The sequence below is a fragment of the Calliopsis andreniformis genome, chromosome 8 (genome assembly GCF_051401765.1).
Source record: "Calliopsis andreniformis isolate RMS-2024a chromosome 8, iyCalAndr_principal, whole genome shotgun sequence".
NCBI classification, from domain to species: Eukaryota; Metazoa; Arthropoda; class Insecta; order Hymenoptera; family Andrenidae; genus Calliopsis; species Calliopsis andreniformis.
Genome location: NC_135069.1, coordinates 12,014,566 through 12,037,756, shown reverse-complemented (window position 1 = coordinate 12,037,756; position 23,191 = coordinate 12,014,566). Strand labels below are relative to the sequence as shown.

Sequence of the window (23,191 nt, the reverse complement as noted above, 5' to 3'; positions counted from 1 at the left end):
TGGTTTCAAAGTTAATTATCTTAGTGGTGGAGATAAAACTTTCATATTTAACGCACAGGACTTTTTACATGTATCGAGAGAATACTGTATACAGTTTCAGATGTTTAAAAAAATACCTGCAGATAAGATCATTTGTAATCAGACTGCGAAAAAAATGTTTTTCTATTCTTCATTCACTTCAAAAGTTTAAAACTGCATTTTGGTGCACATGGAAGTACTGGGCCAAAACTCGAAGTCAGTTTTTTCAAAAATGAAATACAATATTAGAAAATTCTTTCTATATTTTCGATCTGCTTTTTCATATGAAATTATCACTTTTGTGCTCGTATTTCTTACTAGTTCTAGAATACAAGTACTATTAATCCTCGAATAACAGACATTTTCAGACAGGGTCATTCTTAGCAAGACGCGGAAAGATCCTCTAAGTCGCTGGCCGAGGGATAATAGGTTCCTGGTGCTCTTCTATTGAAAATGATATCAAACACAACATAATTTGAATCATTTTTAAAGACATAATCTCTACTACAGAGAACTCAAGAATTGACACTTGAAAAAATGTAGGTCTGATTGGCTGTAACGTAATAAATCAACCTACTCAGAAGTAAAACTCTACAAAGTGTGCACCGAATTTTTTGTTCGATTTTTTTTTTAGGTATAGGAGAGAACAATCAAAACACCTTCACAAAATAGGAAGGAGCGCCTATGCTTCGTTTTCGAGAAATTAATTATTGAAGGTGTGAAAATTTCTAAGCAGAGTATTCCTAAACACGTAAAACATTTCTAAAGAGTATATGTTTAGACACGAAGCAATGAAAAAAGTTTATATGCGTGTATATCCAGAAACGCTTAGTTTATTAGTTATACACTATTTTATATTACATATAGTGTGATACTTTTTTAAGATTCATCACTGTATGCCACTCATTCAAGGGAACGCAATATCCCTGGGCTTAGTGGACCTTAATGAGGATAGTACACCGTACAGGCAAGAAATGGAACAGCATTATACGCAAAATAGGATGTAAGTAAAGAATCATTCGTTTTCGGTTATATGTGTACTTAAACTTTTTTCATTGTCTTTGTATCTAGAACCTATCCCCCCAAAATATTTCACGTTTTTCTTATTTTTACGGGATTCGAACCACTGTCTTCCGCAACATAAAATAGGGTATAACTAAGAATCTCAGCGTTTCCGGACATATGTGCATATGAACCTTTTTCATTGCTCCATGTCTAGAATCTACCCTCTACAAATGTCCCACATGTTTAGAAACACTCTTTATAGAAATTTTCATACCTTCAATAATTAATTTCTCGAAAACAAGGCAAAGATATTCCTTACCATATTGTGAAAATGTTTCGTTTTCCCCTACATCTTGAAAAAAATTGAACAGACATATACTTTAGAACCTAAATTATACACTTTATCTGTAAGATAATTATACGCTCATATACATAGAGACCAGGCGTGCTTCCTTCCAGTCTGACCAATCAGACCTGCATAACTGCCAGAAATCACCTTATCAGTAGAGCACAGTATTAATTTGTGCCTGTAACATCACGTGACAAAGATAGAAACAGACAGAATGAGCAATGAACGTCGCTTGTCCCTGCAACATCTCAGGAGCCAATTTCTGTATTCTGTAGAATACATTTTATTGAGAAATATAAACTTCGTCTTTTTATTAATGGACTGTCAACTCCTGCCTATACGTTCATTGTTCTAATTACAAAAGTCCTATATTTAACATTTTATCGACCGATAGCCTATTAAATAGGCTTTTTGATTCCAACGCTTATCGACTGATAGCCTATTAATCGGCTTTTGGTTGTCGACGTTTACTATCCACTGGGATTTACTGTACGATTCCTCACGTTTCTTTAGTTCAATTTTATAAAGCAATCATATTTAACGTTTCTTGTTAGTAAACTATACACTAACCTCTCCATATCCTTACAAATTGTAAAAGTTTTCATCAATCAAGATAGTGCAGACGAAAAGTTTTGCTTAGATAGTTTGTCAGACTATAACATTTATCCAACAAGTGATAATGACAGCAGTGATGCACTAGTTGCCACTGCAATCTAGCGATTCAGAAAATGATAATGCTGACAACACTGGAGTAGATATCGATACATGGTCAACAAAGGACAAATCAATTATTTTGGAACCTTTCGAAGGCATCCCAGGCATAAAAATTCTACCAACATCTCAAGAAAGTCTAATGGACATTGTAAATCTATTTATTGGAAATGACTTTTTGGAATATGTGGTTAAAGAATCAAATAGATATCGCTATCAAGTAATAAATAAATATAAAAATGTTTCAAAGACGAAGAAATAGGTGGATATTACATTACCAGAAATAAAGAAATTTGTAGGTATAATTGTTTTAATGGGACAAGTAAAAAAAGCAGACTTCACGATTACTGGTCAACTGATCCAAGCATTGAAACTGCACTTTTTTCGAAAGTAATGAGCAGAAACAGATTTATGCAGATACTGCAGAGCTAGCACTTTTCTAACAATGATAATATACCCACGAATTCAAACAGACTTGTAAAAGTTCAGCCAGTTAGAAATTATTTCAAGAAGAGGTTTACTGAAGAATATAAACCTTGTCAACAGTTGGATGAATCTATCATTGCATGGTGGGGTAGATTCTTATTCAAAATCTACAATCCCGCAAATTTTTGAAAATTATAAAGTACGGCGTACTTGTGAGAGCGGTCTGAAGCTCACAAAGGATACATTTGTAATTTTGAAGTGTATACTAGCCAAGGAATGAAATTATAAGTATAAAAATACATGGCATCACATTTATCAGGACAACTATTATAATAGTGTCCATATGACTGAAGTTTTTTGCAAAATAAAAAATGAACCTTTCAAATGATCTATCTACATTTCTTAGAAAATACGATATTCTGTTACAAATATGGAATAACGGTAAACGAAATGTACATATAATATCAACTATACATTCGACACGAATAATGGAATCCAGGGGTATAAATAGACGATCTCATATACCAATTCAAAAGCCAGAATCGATAATTGATTACAACAAATATGAAGAGGGTAAAAATCGTGCAGATCAATATCTGTCATATTACTCAATCTTTAGAAAAATGGAAAAATAGACGAAACGACTTGTGATGTTTTTGATCAATTGTGCACTTTTTAATTCATTTAAAGCGTACACAATATTGAATGGATAGTAGATAACAAATAAAAAAATTCTTACATAAGATAGCAATTTCATGGATAATTAATTCATCAACAGATTCCGAAAGCAACGAGGCAACAGATTCAACTAACAAACTTCTGAGCCTACGAGAAAAGCACCCAGATTAAATCCTCCAGAAAGACTATCATGCATAAAGAAACATAAACTTATAAGAATAGTGACAAGTGGTAAAAGCAAAACATCCCAAAAACAACGTAGAGTATGTGCACCGAAAAAAATAAGAAGTAGAACATGCTTCGTTTGCAAATTTTGTAATATTCCGTTACATAAGAGTGACTGAGACTTCCGGTTGGGGGCTTTGTGTCGGTGTACGTTTATGCATGGTAGCTGCCAAAAATCGCGTAATTCCCTCGTAAATATAGGGGTGAAAGTGGGAAAGTGGTGCTTTACCGCAAGGACGACGTACCCCAAGGATCGTCGAACAAACGTTGGATATACAGAATTGAGACGGACAAGGAAGAAGGAAAAAGCGAAGGCGAGGTTAGAAATAGGTTAGAAACAGGTTATAAAGTCAAACACCAGATGGCACCGATGGCGGGAAGGCCGGTAGGAAGTAAAAATAAGCCAAAGGAGGAGGGGAAAACGATGGAAAAATTCATAACGGGCGCGGAGGATGGGATGGCAGCGTACATAGAAAGAATAATAAAAGAAATGGAAGAGATGAGGAAACAAATGGATAGGATGCAGGAAAAAGTGAAAGAAAGCATAACAGAGCAGATAGAGAAGATGCGAAGGGAAATCGCAGAAGAAAGAGAAGCAAGAGAGGAAGAAAGAAGAAGAGAAAGGGAGGAATGGAACGGGGAGAAGAAGTTGTTAGAGAAAAGGATAGCGGAGCTGGAATGGAGGAATGAAAAAAAGGAAAGGGAGCGAAGAAAAAATAACGTTATTATAAAAGGAGTAAGGTGGAGGGAAGGAGAAACAGAGCAGGTAGTGAAAGAGTTCTTGAAGGAAAATATAAAAATGGAAGTAAATATTAAAAAGGCAAACAGGATAAAGATCAAAGAAAACGAAAACCTTATGATGGTAGAAGTGGAAAACTGGGACGTAAAAAGAGAAATAATGAAAAGAAAGAAAGAACTGAGGGCAGGAATATACATAGAGGATGACCTGACCAGGGAGGAACGAGAAATACAAAGACGCTTAAGGAAAATGGCAAGAGAAGAGAGGGAGAAAGGAAACAAAGTGAAAGTAGGGTATATGAAGATGTTCAAAGGGGATAAATGGCTAAGATGGAATGAAAGAGAGAATAGGTTAGAAGAACAGAGAGGTGCAGAGATATGAGGAGAGGAGAGTAGGGAGACGGAGGGAAAAAGAAGGGGTATAAAGGTATGTTTCTGGAATATAGCTGGAGTGACAAATAAATGTGAAGAGACATGGAGCTATTTAGAAGGTTTTGAGGTGATAGGGTTAGTGGAAACTTGTCTGGATGAAGAGAACTGGAGAAGAATAAAAAGTAGAATGAGTAACAAATTCAACTGGTACTGCACGCCATCCAAAAGGGAGAACAAGAAAGGAAGAGCGAAGGGAGGAATTCTTATAGCAGTAAGTAAGGACTTGGAAGTGATAGAATGCAAGGAGTGGAATGAACAGACAGTGGAGTTAAGAGTTACAAAGGAAAAAGATGGAGAATTGTAACGATATATAGAAACAAAGAAGGAAGGATACTGATCGAAAGAATAGAGGAAAGGGGGTCGATGATTCTGAATGGCACATACGAAGAGGAAGGAGGGTGGACATACATTGGAGATACAGGATCATCAGTAATAGATTATGCAATTGCGAATGAAAGAGCAAAAGAGGAGGTAGAGAGGGTGACAGAGGGAGACAGGACGGAATCGGACCACGTTCCAGTGGAAGTAGAGTTGAGGGAGATGGAGGAGCAAGAGGAAACAAGAAGTCAACAAAAGGAAAGGGAAAAGGAAGTAGAAAAGACGGATTGGACAGAGGAAGGCATAATATATTATCATGGAAAATGTGAAGGATGGAGAAGTACAAAAGAAGATATTGAGGGGACATGGGGGGAAATAGCGGGAAAGGTGAAAAGCTCGATAAAGAAAATAAAGAGGAAAATAATACGGTGGAAATTGGGAAAGAAGGATTGGCATAGTAGGGTATGGGGAGAGAGGAAGAGGGAGCTGAGGAAAACAATGAGAGCATGGAAGAAAGGAAAAATCAACAGGGAGGAGTACATAGGAAAGAGGAAGGAATTTAGAGCGTGGTGTGAGGAAGAAAAGAGAAGGCATGCACTAGAGGAAGAAGAGAAAATAAAGAATATTAGAACGGAGGCAGAGGCATGGAAGTACATAAATAGATATAGGAAGAGAAGAGAAAATATAGATGAAACCATAGAAGTAGACAGGTGGAAGAAGCATTTTATGGAGTTACTAGGAGGGAAGGAAGACAGAGTTACCCTGAATCTGGAGGGGGAAGAAGGGGAAGACACACAAGAGGAGGAAGAAATAGAAGACATAACGAAGGAGGACTTAATAAAGCAGCTAAAGAAGCTAAAGAAGGCGAAAGCGCCAGGGGAGGACGGGATTGAGAACGAAGCGTGGAGATACATGCCAAAGGAGATAGGGGAAGAAGTTTGGAAGATATTCAACAAGATATGGAGAGAGGGAGGGATGGTGGAGGAGTGGAAGAGAGGGATAATCAGCCTTATTTATAAGAAGGGAGAAAAAAGCGAAGTTAAAAATTACAGGGGGGGTGACCTTAATGAGCACAGCATACAAAATTTATGCAAGCCTACTTAACGAAAAATTAAGAAATGAAGTGGAAGAGGGGTTATACGAAAGGCAATTTGGATTTAGAAAAGGAAGAGGAACAATAGATGCCGTATATACCTTGAACTGCGTAGTAAACAAGGACGTTGGGGAAAAAAAGAGGGAAGATATTCGCGTTCTTTGCGGATTTAAAAGCTGCATTCGACAACGTGGACAGGAAAGAGTTAAATAGAATGTTGAAGGATACTGGAACAAGAAAGCATTTAAGAAAGAGAATAATGGAGATATATGAAGAGACGAAGTGTGGGGTGAGAGTAGGACAAAGAAGGACGGAAGAGTTCTGGACTGAGAAAGGGGTGAGACAAGGGTGTCCAATGAGTCCCACATTATTCAATGTGTATTTGGCAGACCTGGAACAAGAAATGAGGAAAGAACAGGAGGGAGGAGTAGTGACAGGGAGGGAAAAATTGTGGACAGTTACATATGCGGACGACATCGTACTGTTAGCAACAGGAGAAGCAGGATTGAGAGGCATGTTAAGAAGATTCAAGAAGTATGTAGAAAGGAAAGGACTAACATTAAGTAGTGAAAAATCGAAGATAATGGTGTTCGAGAGGGGAAAAGGAAGGAAAAGGGGGAGGGAATGGAAATGGGGGGACGAGAGTATAGAAGAGGTAAAAGAGATGAGATATTTAGGTTATATGATGCAGAAGAACGGGGGAACAGAGAGACATTTAGTGGAGAGGATGAAGAGAGCAACAATAGCGATGAAAATGACATGAAGTACAGGAGAAAGAATTTTCAAAGACGATTACAGAAGGAGAATGAAAATGTTTGACGCGCTGGTTGGTAGCGTTGCACTGTATGGAACAGAGATATGGGGCTGGCAGAACGAGGCAAGAGTGGATAAAGTCAAAAGAAAATACATAAAGTGGATACTAAACCTAGACAGAGGGACACCAAACTACATCGTAGTGGAAGAGAGCAAAAGCATAGAGCTAAGACTGGAAGCTGTTAGGAGAGCAATATGTTACGAAAAGAAGGCAAGGCAAACAGAAAAGAAATTGATAACAGAATGCATAAGAAGTCTGGACAGGGGAAGACCGAAGGAGGAAGAGAGGAGATGGGAGAAGATGAGAAGAGAAAGGCTAGAAGGAGTGGGAATGGGAAAAGAGAACCGAAATAGAGCGAGAGAAGAAGGTTCAGAAGTAGGACAAATGGCTCTGGAAAGGATATGGTGGAAGGAAAAGGAGGAGAGAGAAGAGAAAATAAAGGAATCAAAGTACAATAGCTACTACGAGTACATAAGGACGGCCGAGTTACCACAGTATTTGAAAGGGAAAAGGAAAAAGAAGGATAGGAACATAATAGCAAGATTCAGATGTGGAAATGAACTAAGAGGAAATCAATACTGGAGAGAAGAAGAGGAGAGGATGTGCAGGATATGTAAGAAGGAAGAAGAAGATGTGACACATATACTGAAAGAATGCGAGGTGACAAAGAGCAACATAGAAATAGGAGAATTTCTACGCGAGAGTGGGGCACGTTTAGAAGTAATGAAAAGAATAGTAGAGGGAAGGGAGGAAAGGAAGAGGGAAGAAGAGAAGGAGTAGGAAGGAAAGAGGAGGGAAACCAAAGATTAGGAATGGGAAGAAGGTGGGAGAACGAAACGAGTACTAAGAAGGCGAAACAGAGAGAGATAGAGATTGGGTAGTTGAGGGAGGGTTGAAGGGGTACAAAAGAAATGTTCGAGGTTGAGACTTATAGTTTAGATTTATACAGAGATTTATTTTAGTTTAGAATTATATTTATAGTCCAGAGTTATATATGTATAGGGAATAGTTTGGAAGTACAAAGAAAGGGATAGGAAATAAGGATAAGTTAAGGTAAAGTTAGAATATAAGTTAAGCATATACCAAAGAGAAGAGGAAAGAGAAAATAGATTAACACATAGATATGTACACAGGAAAAATGTAAATGGGTGTAAACTGGAAGCCATCCTAAGCCGAAAGGCAAGGATTATGTACTAATAAATAAATAAATAATACATAAGAGTGACTGTTACGAGCGCTATTAATTTTAATATTAATTTAACGACACTTTATGCATATTTTAGACGCTCCTGCATCAATTTGAAATTTTTGACACTTTATACCGAACACCCAGCATATAGTCCCTTGCCCTGCTCAAGGAGTTTTATGTACGAGAAAAGCACAAACCGTAAAACAAAAATAGCATTAGATGTCATTTTCGGAAAATAGCAATAACTTCAACAATTAAAAGATTTAAGTATCACGTTTCTGATCAGATTTTCACTGAAATGTTACTAATTGTTTCCTTTTGCTGTCCCAATAAAAATAATACTAAACACAACAGATTTTTAATAATTTATAACATAATTATATTGAAGAAACGATTTACACAATTTCAAACTAACTTTGTTGAAAATAGTTCAATTTACATAATATGTTGTATCCCTTTGACAAGGTAAATATTAGAAATTCATTGGCGTTACTCTTATATGTTAGCATCAACGTATTTTTAAAAGAGAGTTGAGGGTGAACGGTTCCATGCCGTCTTGCCTTCGAGGGTTTTATGATTGGGACTTAGGCTATGTGGCCTTGAATGAGGGTGCGTGAGACTAAACAGTCCCGACGCCAGGCGATAGCTGATGACCACGTTGGGTCTCCCAGCTATCGGGTGTTGAGGGATTGAATGTTTATGTGAAGGGATAGAGAGTTTGGGAATGGCAAGCGGCCCGACGCCGTGTTGCTAAAGAACAGGGACTTTGTTCCTGGAGGATCTGGCCACGGAATGGGAAGAGTCTTTTGACTCTCTGGCAAGAGGACTGTGTCAAGGGACACGGCACTTACCCCAGAACCTCGGTAAAATCAACGTGTTCTCTAACATATAATGATGCGATGCCTAATAACAAAGCTGATATTTTGTAACAAAGCTATACATTTTGCCTCGAGACGTATCAAACCTATGTACTGTTCGATGTCGACACACAAAAAATCCAACAGAAATCTTCTTGCTTCCGGTGCAATTAGCTGAAACATTCACTACTGCATATTGACAAATTTTTGTCAAATTTTCAAAAAAATTCGTAGTAATTAATTGTTTATATTCTCTCAACGAAGATGATACCAAATATATTTGCAGCTCTTCCTATCAAGCCATCTGGATGAGTTTGGTGTAATAAGTTGCTCGGACAATAGTAAGCGTTTTATTAGCTTATTGCACCAGATGCATTAAAATTATAACGAATTCCGAACGATTAAAGACAATCCAAGTGGAATTGTATTTGATATCATTATCATAAGGAAAATATGGCAAATTCATTGCTACGATCTGTAGCTAAATGTAACCCTTTTACTGTTTTCCCGTCGTCCATAAGGGCGTCGTTTAGATACGGCACTTGGAACCTTATACCTAAGCGTACACCTACTGATAATCGGTGACCGACAAAATTGTTGGTCTAAAGCCAAATTACGGACTGAACAATCCTTCTTTTTCTATCTAAACAATCGATATACAGAATTTTTAATCGACCTTTAGTGTCACGACCGACAATTTTAAAGGTTTGACAAAACTTTCAGTCTCCGATTGTCGGTAGGTGTGCACTTAGGCTATATTTTGTTTATACGTTTCTCCTATTCCTATTTTTATTTTTATAATAAATGTAACTAATTTGCAATAATGTAAAAATTAAAACATTATTCTACAATATTTCCAAAATTTATTGAGAAGCGAAGAAGTTAATAAAAAGTAGAGATTTTCAATATGCAATAACGAATATTTCAGCTAATTGCATTGCCCGAAGTTGTTCCTGTAGGATCCCTCGTGCCGACCTCGGGCAGTATGTACCTATCATTGACGACTTTCAAACAAAACTATGATTATTTCACAAAGTATTAACTTTGTTATTATACATTGTATCGTTGAGAAAGTAACACCAATTAGTGTTTCATATTCTTTCGTTTAAAATGATATCTAATACTACAGGGTATATAAAAAATGGGGGATATTTTTACAGGGTAGGTTCTACATATGGAACACAGTTCATGTGCACATGTATTCGAAAATACATCGATTTTTAGTTACACGCCTTTTTATATTGCACAAAATGTTACTTCGATTCTTACATACACGGTGTGCTATCCCCTTTAAAGTCCTCTAGGTCCAGGAATATTCCGGCCCCTTGAATGAGTGGCACACAAAGGTGAATCTTAAAGAAACTATTATACCGAGCGCACTGTAAAATAACATATAATTAAAGATTAAACGTTTTCGGACATATGTGCACATAAACTTTTTTCGTTGTCTTCGAATCTAGAATCTGCATTCCAAAAATGTCTCACATTTTCTGATACACCTTGTATAGCAGATGAGATCGTTTGTAATGGATTAGTTTTAAATTGTACAAGGTTTTCCATATAATTTTTTTACGAATCGTCCAAATTATGTTGTATGCTGTATCATTTTCTTTGAAAGTATTTAATGAATCTATTAGTGGCACTTACGTTAACAAACAATAAAAAATTTTAAATTTGATGTTTTCAAATGTTACGGCTTAACCCTATTATCTTGAGCTTTTCTGGTTGCATGTCCATCATGTGTCGAACCCTTGCAAACGTTATTTCTGGACGACCAATGTAATGATACTTTAGTAGAAACGAATATTGAACATTTATCAACGAGAGTACTTTATACAAGTTTGTATAAAAACTATGGATAGTCCACTGACGTCAATGAAGGTACAGAAACTGACTTTAACCCAATTTTTGTTATTGAACGTTAAAAAGGACCACAATTTCGTCCTTTTTTCCATAACTAAAGATAAATATTTAGTTGTGATAAAATGTCTCACAAATAAATACATAACTTACCAAACAACGTTAAATCCATACCAATGTTAATAAAAATTCAGAACGTTCTTCAGAATCAGTTGTAGATATTAAAGTAGAAAAAGAAGTTTTTTAATTTTATACTACTCTATATTACAGAATATTATATATACTATTATATACACTATTCTTTATTCCGTAAAAATATGTATCACAATGTCCACAAAGAAATAATTATATGACCACGATAAATGCATGAATAATTAATTGGTGAAGTTAACTAAATTAGTTTTTACTGAACCTCTATAAATTACATATTATATGTTTTATTGGTCTCAAATAGGATAATTTAAAATAAACATAATTATATTTACAATAAATGTCAATATGAGTTTCCTTCTTGAAACTGAAGATTCTAGATCTGGTACAAAATCACATAAAAATAGATATAAAGGTTCAGCTCGTCTAAATAACTATTTTGAGACAGTAAGAAGAGAATTGAGACATTTGAAGTTTTTCCAATCATAAATACTTTTCACTGTGTAGAATCCTACAGTAGTACTTATATCTGTAGGTTCTGCTGTCTATCTATTTCATTATTTAATAGTTTAATTTGCAACTACACTTTAAATAAATATGTCTCATTATGCATATATGTATTTAATCTATAACTGACTTTAGAAGAACGTACTATATTACTTAACAATAAGTTTATATAAAATAAATTTTGTATAAAAAGTATACTAATGTTGCTATACATTATTATATAATGTCTCATTAAGATCAATCAAATAATACCATCTGTATGGTATGTACCACAAACGTTGTACTTTCAAGCCCTATTAATAAATCCTACAGAAACTAAATCTAAATCACTAAATGTATTATATCTATTATACACACACTAAAAAATATGAAATAAGAAAGTTCTGTATAACTCGTTTTGTATACAAGAAAATTAACTATGAAATTTAGGTAAATAGACTTGCACTGAAGTACAGTTCTAGCGCCAAACAAATAAAACTGTCTCTTTCGAGATTATAAGGCTTTCTATAAACTAGCATACCTATCAGTCACTTAAAATTATGCAGGCTGTAAAAAGTACTTCTACGTGGTAATATTTTAGAAAGTGCTAAGTAATTTCAAGTGAAACACAAAATGTCCTGTGACATAATGTCCAATCTGCTTTCATTTTGCAATAATAATACTTTCAAGTTAACATGTCTATACATACACTAAACTAACAATCAGAGAATTCTATAATTTTACAGATGCATTGAAGAGCAGCAGTAGAACAAAAAGGTCCTAATACGTTCTGTTGCATCTCTGACGCTTTAATTCTCACAAAGCTTTGAAAATTACATCATAAAAGATACAACAAAATGTATTTAAACTTTTTCGCTCTGTTGCTGCTTTTCAATGCATTTAAAATTACAGAATCCTCTGACTGTTAATTTAGCGCATAGACACGTTAATTTTAAAACATTATTATTGTAAAATAAAGGCAAATTGGACATTGTGTCATAGTACATTTTGCATTCCAGAAGTGGTGTTCTATTTGAACTTCTCTACCAACCTATAAAATTTTTAAATATTGCTATGTATATTGTTTACACCGTGCATTAACAAGAATAATGACATAAACATTAAATTTCTTAATTTTGAGTTCAATATATAAGTGTAATTTAAACCCTGAAATATGTTAGAAACTGTAATATATATCAAAATATATTTCAGATAAAAATGAAATTGTTTCAAAAGGAAGATAATTTTATGTTAGTTGCTTCTTTATATGCATGCATAAGAGAAATAACAAGGTCAAATTTCTTTTTTTAAATAGAGTTATATCTTGTTATAATGCATTAATTGTCTAAACTCAGTATTTCCTATAAGAAAGTATTAAGTAAAAAAATAGAAAGAATATGTAGAAAGTCCTTTCTGTAGAAGAGAAACTTTTGTAAAATAAGACATAAAATGGTGTTATAAAACTTATAAAGCTATAATTTAACTAGTATAGACAATATTCACTCACTTAATGTGATAAAATTAAAATATTAGAGGTAGTTGCACCACTAATACAACTTTGATATTTTTAAAATACAAAAATGTCTGCTGAATTAATGGAAGTTCGATATATCTTCATCATAAAAAATAAGTTGTCATACCTTCCAGGAATGTGTCCAACAAAAAAAATTAAACAATATTTTGACAAAATTATTGAAATAAACGTAGTAATGAGACTACTTTAGTGATATGTGAGGGAAGACACTATAAATTTGAATTTTGTAACGCGGAAAGTAAGTTGACAAACAGTAAGTATTAACTAAATAATTAGGAACTAATAAAGTCATGAAAATGTCAATATTTTACATTATTCATAGAATATTTGCACATAAAAAATTGTAAGAATAATATGGCTAAGGTAACATGCCGCTTACTCGTTTTTGACAAGGTGTACCATGTTCCTAACATTTTATTTTACAGTAAAATAATAAAAACAGATTTTTAAAGCGTGTTAACTTAGAGATTTGAGGCTTTCACGGCCTGGCATCATACAAATATATATTATTTTCAGTAAACGAAAATCTTAATTTCACAAATTTGATTTTTATAATGTCCTCTACACATCCACCTATAAAAAAAATTGAACATATTTCCAGTTTTAGCCTTAAGTAATTTTCCTTGCCAAATAATTATATCTGTATAATTAATACATATAGGTATAGCTACACATAGGCTGGTATATGTTTATTTTCGAATATACAGAATGTCTCAAAACTTATAGTACAAGCGGAGAACTAATGATTCTACATGAAAAAAATAAGTAAAAAATATAAAATAAAATTTGTTGATAGCATGCGTCTGTTTCAAGAAAATTGAGTTTGAATTATGCTCGGGTATAAACGTACAGAAATGCAGTTTTGGCTGCTTTTACACGTTGCGTGCGGGGGTAAAAAAATGGTCGAAAAAGTTTTGTCCGATTGTATGCTAGCGCGCGGCAGCACCGCCGGGTCAATACTTCTCCGGGGAAACGGGCTCAACTCGACAGATCTACCCTGTCGCGCGTCGAACGTGTTAAGAGTACATGGGATAAAAGGATCTCACGGACTGACCATTAGAGAATGGTTCTAAAAACTAAGATGGACTATAACTCTATCCCAAATGAAATTAGAAAATAATCGTAGAAGACAATTTTGCTCTATTTAAAACGCTTTATCATACTACTGTACAACTTTTTCATAGATGTACCAGTACAATTGTAAAATGCAATTGCACTATTTCTTTTCAATAGAACCCTACGAGTTTTGTCACATAAATTGATTTCTTGTATCATTTTATGTATAAAAAATATGAGGGAAGATCATTAAAAATTCAATACTATCTTTGAAAATTCACTGTCGTATAAAATATTATCTTAAATTGTAAACGTTACGTTGCTACCGTGTTTATTAATATCGTATCTACAAGTTCTTATACTTATTATATGTATAGTATGTTAAACAACGCAATATTTTCCTTTATATTTGTTCCGACTTCACTTACAATAGAGTTACAGCTCGTTCCAATTACTAAAACCACCCTGTATTTTGCTTATGATTTTTAATAATAAAAATGCTATACGATTCATCTTAATGAGACTTTCTAGACTGTAACAAACATTGTATACTTTTTAATTGGAAATTATTTCATACGTTTCATACTATCCTTTGTAAATAAGAATTTAGTTAAATAATATTAATCAACATCACGAGTATCATTCCAGCATGAAATTAAGTTTATGAATGAAATATTAATAGTTACAATTTAAAATATTTAAGAAGTATCTCAAATCATACAAAAAAGAATCGTAGGTTAAATAATATTTACAGGTGATAAAGTAAATTGTGTTCAAATGAATAATCTTTTTAAAACTGGCAGAACCATATAATTCATGCGTTTAGTTACCAAGCACGTACCTCAATAATCACTGGTTGTATCATTTGGTTTTCTGTCACTCTAGTTACGACGGTCTCGGTGAGAGTGCTCTTTGTGATGGTTTCAGTAACTTTACCAAGTGTAGTGGGAGCCGGAGGAAAATTGACATCTCCAGGTATATTATCAGGCTGCTTTATTGTCACTGTCACTATAGGACCTTGATGGGAATCGGGTGATGGTGAGGAAGTAGGACGGAGGAAATGAGCAGGGATCATAGCCTGAAATTCTTCATTGGTTATAGGCTTCGGTACCTGTATGTCTTCCTGGGGTGAAGTTGACCTAGGCTCTGTAGAAGATGTGGGTGTTGAACTTGATGTTATCGTTGGTTGTGATATGCTATGTCTTGGAGCAGGTTGTGGATGTGGTTGACTATTTGTTGGACTTGGCGATACCGAAGAAACATGTTTAATATTCTCTGATTCTGTAACACCATTCATTTTAAGCACTTCAGTCGTTTCAACTTTCATACTTGGAGGTGTTTTTGCAGTTGGACTTGGCGATAAAGTTCTATCTGCATCAATAGAACGCCGATATCCCGCATAACCTGGTTTATTTGCTATATAACTATTCGCGTTATATAATCCTGTATACGGTTTAGGTGCACCAATTACACGTGGTGACTTTTCTGAAGGTGTTACAACTGTGGCTGTATTTGCTTGCGAGAGTGGAATCTTACGTTCCACTACTAATCGAACGAATCTTTCTAAACCTGTTAATAAAGCAACTGCTTGCTCATGTTTAGCGCCCCTCATTTCAACTCCATTAATCTGGAAAATAATATTATATATAGTATTTCAAACAAATTAAAATACAGATATATAGAATATGTCTATATAGAAAGTAGACTTTGAAAAGAGAGAAAGGAAAAATGGCAAGATGATAAAGGAAATAGGAAAGATAAAGACGGAATCACAATTATGGGATTGTATAAATAAAAAAAAGCAGAGAGATACAGGAAATAAAATGTAATATAAGTATGGTAGAATCGGCATGCAAAAGAAACAATGTCAGAAGAGGGAATGAAAATATGAAGCAACGGATAGAATTAACAAAGGAGAAGGTGAATGTCTGTTAAGACTGACAGAGGACAGAAGGTAACACATAGCAAATGGCAATTTCCTTGGAGATGAAGAAAGGGAATTCACGTATTTGAGAGTCAGAGATGCAGTATAACAGTTATACTTTACAAAAAATAGACTTACCGATATCACTTTATCTCCAACTAGTAATTTACCATCTTTTTGTGCCACGCCACCATCAGTTATTCTTGAAATATATATCGCCTAAAAATGCATTTAAAAACATAAAAATACTGAAATATGATAAGTTGATAATAATATTATGTCTTACGTCACTATTGTCTTTGAATGGCGGAGAACCTTCTCCACCAGCAATACTAAATCCAAGTCCATTTTGGTCCCGTATTAACGTCGTATGTACAAGAACAGATACTGTTGGTTCATTTCCAGCTTTTATGGATGGTATAGGTTCTGGTATTTTCTTAAGCTAATTAAAATAATGAGTATATTTTTAGATTTTGTGCTGCATTTAAATTATATACATACAAAATAAAACATTTAAAATTAGATAACTAATAAATAATTCGATTACTTTTGTTAACAAAAAATACTTATGATATTGGTTAGTATCATGTTAGACATAATTTTATGATATAAAGAAATAAAAAAAATACAAAGTGTCCTAATTTTTTCCACGATATTACATCAGCATATTCTACAAGAAAAAAAATGTTATATAAACATAGACTTATAAATGCTTTGTTAAAAAGTTATAACAAAAATATAACAAAACAATGAATATTTCTTGTTAAATACCACATAAGAATATTATTCGTTTAATTTATAATTCCATTTTAAAATATTGCAAGTCATTATGATTTGGCATCTGGGGAAAACTTAATCTACTACGTTACTGAGTTCTTGCTTATTTTCCTTAATTGCAATAAATGAACCGTACAAAATCATAAATAAACTGAATGTTAGCGTATTCATAATTCGAAAAGTGATGTCTTGATATGAAATTGTACAAGCTACTAAATATTATTAAATTCAATGGAAGCCACAAATCAATGACCTCAATAAGTTAACATAATGTGTGTGTAAACACATTAAACAGACATTGACAAACAGACACTAGATACTGACATTGAAACAGACACTAGAACATATCTTCTAATAACTACTATAAAATAATAATGCACTTTGATTAAACATTATAATACGAAAAAGATGTGTAAAACAATACTTAATCAATTAAGAGTTAAATTACGAGAGAAACAGTATGTTTCTAAAAAACAAATTTCCCAATTACGTTACACGATCTTATCAACCATTTTTACACACCTTAAGAAAATACCTCGAGATAATTACTAAACATTGCTATGCAATAAATACTTTAGTACCTCTAGCAAAAAGTTCATATATTTTCAGTGACTAAAAGTATGCTCGAGTGGCGCATGTAAATAAATTACCAAAAACTTTGGTCAATTTATTACAGCAACCATTTTTTGTATTGTAAAGAATAACCCTAAAAATCGCCCATTTTGGATTCTATTTTAGAACTGAATTTTATGCCAAATGTTAATTTATAGTGAGGTATCAATCTCCACAAAATTTTAAATTGAACTGACAATTAGTTTCTGAAATATGAGAAATCAAAGTTGATAAAATTCACTAACGCATCAGCTCATACGCTTCAATGTACAAATCTTTATATCACATGAAAAATTGAAAACCTTATTGCAGGGGATTTTTCCGATTGCTAACGACTAATTTAAACTCAGATTTTCAATGATCGATTCAATATAATGGATGATATATGACATAATATTAATACATGTATAAACATTACATCAATACTTTTTATTTTTAGTCATTTTAATTTTTGAGTATAATCAGAGATATATGACAAATATCGGTATTGGCTATACTGATTTTATAATGATACTGATCATTTCCTAGAAACCACACACTTATCATAACGTGACTGCACCAATCACCAGTTCGAGCGTCATTGTTGCATGTGGAGTAATACTCTATGATTACTTCTCGTTCGGTTTTAACTTTATGAGCCATTATGAATTTTTAAAATCTAAGTCCAAATTCATTGTAAGCATTTAGAAAAACTTCCCACATTTTTTTTAATTATCTGACGGACATAAAAATCTGTAATAGCATGATAAAGAGCGTATGGACCAGCGCTTCAATGAATTTCATCGTCTTTCATCTCTAATATCTCATCGTTAGAAACTAATTCTCAGCTCAACTTAAAATTTTGAGATGATTGATGTCTCATTAAAAGCTAACGTTTGGCATAAAACTTAGTTCCGGGTTATTCCACGCGAAATCGGGCACGTTTCGGAGCAAGTTCTTGTAATTTGCTCAAATTTGAATATGTTGTAGTCTTTAACGATATTTAAACGTGCCCCAAAGGATTTTTCAAAATTTTGAAAATTGTCGATTTTACAGCTGTTTGAAGTTAAGTGCTACCTTTTTTTAAAAAAATTATAGCTATTGAAATAGTAAGCGGATGGAGACGAGCTTTACGGTGCTTATAGAGAAAACATTGAAGTTTGTAAAAAAAATGATTTCATTTAAAAAAAATTGTTTTTTAATCATCTTTTTTGCAATTATTTTAAACAAATGCAGGTTTTTAAGATGATGCGCGATTTTAAAAATCTGAAAAAAAAGGAGAATATAGTTTGATCCTTCCCCTTGATGGACAAACTTTCAAAAAGATGGACATTTTAAAATTGGCCCTGTGAAAATTGCCGAAAGTTGACGCTGCGTCGAATCGCACTGCTGTGGCGGGCGCGTCGTCGCTGGCAGCCTACTCGACTCCAGCGGACGAATGTGCGTTATTATTTGCGATCAAGGCGGCAAATATTGGTAACTTACTCTTTGTCAATGATTCTTATTGACAAGTTCACATTCATTTTTGCCATGTGAAGTTGCAAAAAAGTGCCATTCTGCATTAATACCAAAATCTTCAAAATGAAAGCTAGGATTTAAAAGATTATATTTATGTTTTCAAGAATAAGACGAAGATTGAGTTACCAATATTTATTGATTGCATTAAACCTTGCAAATGCTCGGAGATAATGTAGAATAATGTTGGGTGAAGTCGCCTTGATTGCAAATAATAACGCACGTTCGCCCGCTGGAGTCGAGTAGGCTGCCAGCGACGACGTGCCGGCCACAGCAGTGCTACTCGACGCAGCGTCAACTTTCGGCAATTTTCACAGGGCCAATTTTAAAATGTCCATCTTTTTGAAAGTTTGTCCATCAAGGGGAAGGATCAAACTATATTCTCCTTTTTTTTCAGATTTTTAAAATCGCGCATCATCTTAAAACCCTGCATTTGTTTAAAATAATTGCAAAAAAGATGATTAAAAAACAATTTCTTTTAAATGAAATAATTTTTTTTACAAATTTCAATATTTTCTCTATAAGCACCGTAAAGCTCATCTCCATCCGCTTACTATTTCAATAGCTATAATTTTTAAAAAAAAGGTAGCACTTAACTTCAAACAGCTGTAAAAACGACAATTTTCAAAATTTTGAAAAATTCTTTGGGGTACGTTTAAATATCGTTAAAGACTACAACATATTCAAATTTGAGCAAATTACAAGAACTTGCTCCGAAACGTGCCCGATTTCGCGTGGAATGACCCTTCCAGAAATGTGAGTCTAAAAACAGACGAAAACTGGTCTCATTTTAGGGTCTCTTTTCACTCACAAAACATCTACAGACACCAAATCGTATCTTTTACAATCCCAAGTAACATTTACATATTTAAAACATTTCACTGTCAAATGTAAACGAATTGTTTAGATAGCATATTATAGATATCTTACTTTATAAGTTAAAGTATATGATCTACCTAATAAATATACGTATATATGTACCTTAATAGAGTCGTGAAGTGAAGAAGTTTCACCATTCTCTAAATTATGTGGCAAACCTGTAGATGAAACATGAGATGTTGCACTTGGAGCTCTACTTGTACTCAAACTAGAGCATACTGAATCTTTCCGTGAAGATGTCTAAAAAACGTCGCAAACACTGATAATTAAATCATAATAAAGACGTACAGTGTACAAAAACGTTTAATGTGACTGCGAAAAAATCGAAAATCTAACTATCTCTGACTATTAAATTTTATGGTATCATTCAGATCCTAAAACCGTAGTGATCCTAATTTGCAATATTACTTATCCATGAAAATTGTTTAAATAGAGTAAGTTTTACACAAAGGTCTGTGATCTGTACTGACTTTACAAATTCTGTGTAGTGATACATGTTTCTCTTTCTAATAAATCATAATAATAACATGGCATTACACTTTGCGGTTAGACTAGCAGATATGGTGAAAAAAGCACAGAATGGCCTGTGATGGGGGGGCAAAGTAGGTTTCTGGAAATGGTAGTGGACCTTGACAGGAATACGCCTGATTACACATATATGAAGGTTGGAATCAAGTAGGTTAAAAATTGGTCTGCAGCAAAGAAGAGAACCAGTATGTATATATTAACACTTGCTAACATATATATATATAGTAAAGTTTTCCAAAATACTGTAAGAAAGATAAGTAAAGGAGAATAGTCAAAGAAATATTAATGTTAATTTTATTAGTTAATATAGTTCAACTATAAGGTATCTATTCAAGTTGACTTATATATCTTAAAACTTTATGTATGGATGGTGAAATAAATAAATAAAAAGAATAATAACATGGCATTAATTTACGCTGTGTCGATTTTGTAGAGAAAGGTATAAACTTTTTTTGTACCTTATTACCTTAGTTTTTAGTGTATAAGTGGTAATATTGATGCGTCCGCGTCAAAGTTTCATCGTCAATTTATAGTTTTTTGCTACTTTATTAATAATACAATTTTTAAATTAGTAGACTATCTGCAAACCACTCTAGATGTGCCTATTTACGAACATAATGATGATACTAATCATCAAAAAAAGTCATATAAATATAGGCTCTTAAGTGCTTTGTTAGAAAGTTATAACAAAAATCCGAAATAAAAACTGACTGATTTCTTGATAGATTCGCATAGCAATAGGAGACGACAGTTTTCAATAGAATTATAATGTGAATCGACAATCTATTCCTTTGCGAATCCATTAAAAAAGCAATCTCAGTTGTTATTCTGTAGTTTTGTTATAACTTTTTAATAAAGCACTGAAGACCCTATATTTAAATACAGGGTGAAAATTACAAAGTGTTACAGACGAATATGTCCAAAAATATTTATTGTACGCATTATGTTTCAGATGAAAGCTGCTCAGCACTGAGAGGAATATCATGTGGTGGGACTTTTATTTTTCCCAATGGACGCGCAAAGGTGAGGTGAAGGTCACAACTAGTTTTTTTGTTATTTTTTGCTAGTATTGTAGCTTATTTTAAGAAGAATTTGAAAACTATCTATAGGTCATTCAAAGTCAAACTTGCAGGAAAATGCGGAAAAGTGATTGAAATAAAGGTATTGATAATTTAACGTAATTGCGTTTTATTTATACTTTAGTAAATGTTCAACATAATTATCTTGTCCTTCAATACACTTAACAATTCTTTGTTGAAATTATTACCTAACCTTGCGCAACATTTCAACGTTTATCTTAAGAAATGCTATCCGTTCAACGAAGGATAACATAGTATAAATAGTGATGAAAGTAAACTATCTTGTAGAAGAACACAATAATACATAAATACGTTTGTTTTCATTTCATTGATAATGACTTTGATGTTGTCCTTAGTATTGCTGACGTTGAACACATGTTATTGTTTTAGTGTGAAAGTTCGAAAAGACACGAAACGTGTGAATGAAATGAATACACGATAAACTTGTAAAGCGAAAATCAAATTATTTTTCGGAAATAAATTGAACAAAGCATTGTTAAGTGCATTGAAGTACAAGGTAATCATTTTGAACACATACTGAAGTACAAATAAAACGCAATTACATTAAATTAACAATACATTTATTTCAATCACCTTTTCGGCATTTCCCTGCAAGTTTGGCCGTGAATGGCCTTCTGTGGATAGTTTTCAAATTCGTCTTAAAATGAGCTAAAATACTAGTAAAAAATAAGAAAAATAGTTGTAACTTTCACCTCACCTTTGCCTGTCCACCGGGAAAAATAATAACTTTCATCTGAAACATTTTTGCGTATAATCAATATTTTTGGAGATATTCGTCTGTAATGCTTTATAATTTCCAACCTGTACATATTTTTCATAGTTTTAATTATAGAACATGCTATAAAGTTACATAGGAAAAAACAGAAATCCTCCTGTATAATGTACAACTGAAAACACCTTTTCAGAATCTTCACTTTTTTGTATAAATATTCGATCTTTTATTTTCAATTTTTTGAATTTATAAAGATAATTATTAAGGGAACGTTTAACTGTTACTAAACTAACTTTTTCTAAGCAAATTCGACACTTTTAACACGTTCCGTGACGATGTATCGAGGAGGATTGATGACCTTGGAAAATTATTGACCGAGCGTCAGGCGATGCTTCCGTTTGACAGCGAACAAAACTTTTCCGACAATTTCGCTTCTCCAAAATTTGAGCATGGAACGTGTTAAGATAAAATATATTTTTTTCGCGGTCAGTTATTTTCGTACACTGTCGATGTACTTAATAATGCGCATTATTACCTGTTCATATGGCGGTACTATCCTTGTGACTTCTCTTTGAACTACTAGCACAAGAACACGCCCACATGCTTTCAAAACTTCTACGGCATCATAGTGGCCTACGTTTACTACTGAAACTCCGTTCACAGACAGTACCTTATCCTCTACTTTCAAACCTGCCAAATCCGCAGGTCCTCCTATGAAAAAGATGGTAACAGTTACAATTGTAATTTAACTCAATACTATAATTAATTAAGTATTTTTACCTTCAGTAACTCTGGAAATAAAAATGCCTTCATCATCTCCCTTAAATGGAGTTGAACCAATACCACCGGCTATTGATAAACCAAGACCTCCCGTCGTCCTCTCAATATGGATTTCATATTGTTCTTCTCGTACTTCTATCGTAGGTTCAGCATCAGATGTCGCACCTAGACAATTACAGTTTTAGTCACTGTCAAATACATAAATATATTCTTCGTATTACATCTTGCTGTTTTATACCCCTAGTTCTTTTTTTTACAAAACACCTGTACTTTTTAGGCATATTTAAGTACTAACTATTACTTATATTTTATTACTTATATTTTTAGCCAAGCGTTTGTAATTTTGTTTCATAAATTACTGAGCACGCAAGTAGATGTACCACAGGATACTAGAGTGATAATTGTATCAGAGATAAGATATGTAACGGAAAAAATATCTTATCATG

At 33.5% G+C, this 23,191-nt stretch overlaps 2 protein-coding genes across 11 annotated transcripts in view; one reads left to right on the top strand and one right to left on the bottom strand.

Annotated features, from left to right (window-relative positions):
* Positions 1-23,191, bottom strand: part of Scrib (scribble planar cell polarity protein) — a 163,809-nt gene that overhangs the window by 84,840 nt on the left and 55,778 nt on the right. For 9 of the 10 annotated variants that reach the window (XR_013002471.1, XR_013002469.1, XR_013002470.1 and 6 more), the window contains exons 15-20: positions 22,746-22,910; positions 22,501-22,676; positions 19,728-19,865; positions 16,150-16,305; positions 16,002-16,082; positions 14,781-15,566 (exon numbers count right to left, since the gene is read on the bottom strand). Coding sequence is in view for 7 of the 10 variants with exons in the window: in XM_076383588.1 (XP_076239703.1) it covers positions 14,781-15,566; positions 16,002-16,082; positions 16,150-16,305; positions 19,728-19,865; positions 22,501-22,676; positions 22,746-22,910 (1,502 nt within the window). In the remaining 3 variants the exon portion in view is untranslated. The remainder of the gene's footprint in view (positions 1-14,780; positions 15,567-16,001; positions 16,083-16,149; positions 16,306-19,727; positions 19,866-22,500; positions 22,677-22,745; positions 22,911-23,191) is intronic. The other variant, XM_076383589.1, reaches the window with a different exon arrangement.
* The window catches only part of LOC143182546 (uncharacterized), a 50,383-nt gene that overhangs the window by 25,901 nt on the left and 1,291 nt on the right, over positions 1-23,191 (top strand). The window lies entirely within an intron of this gene.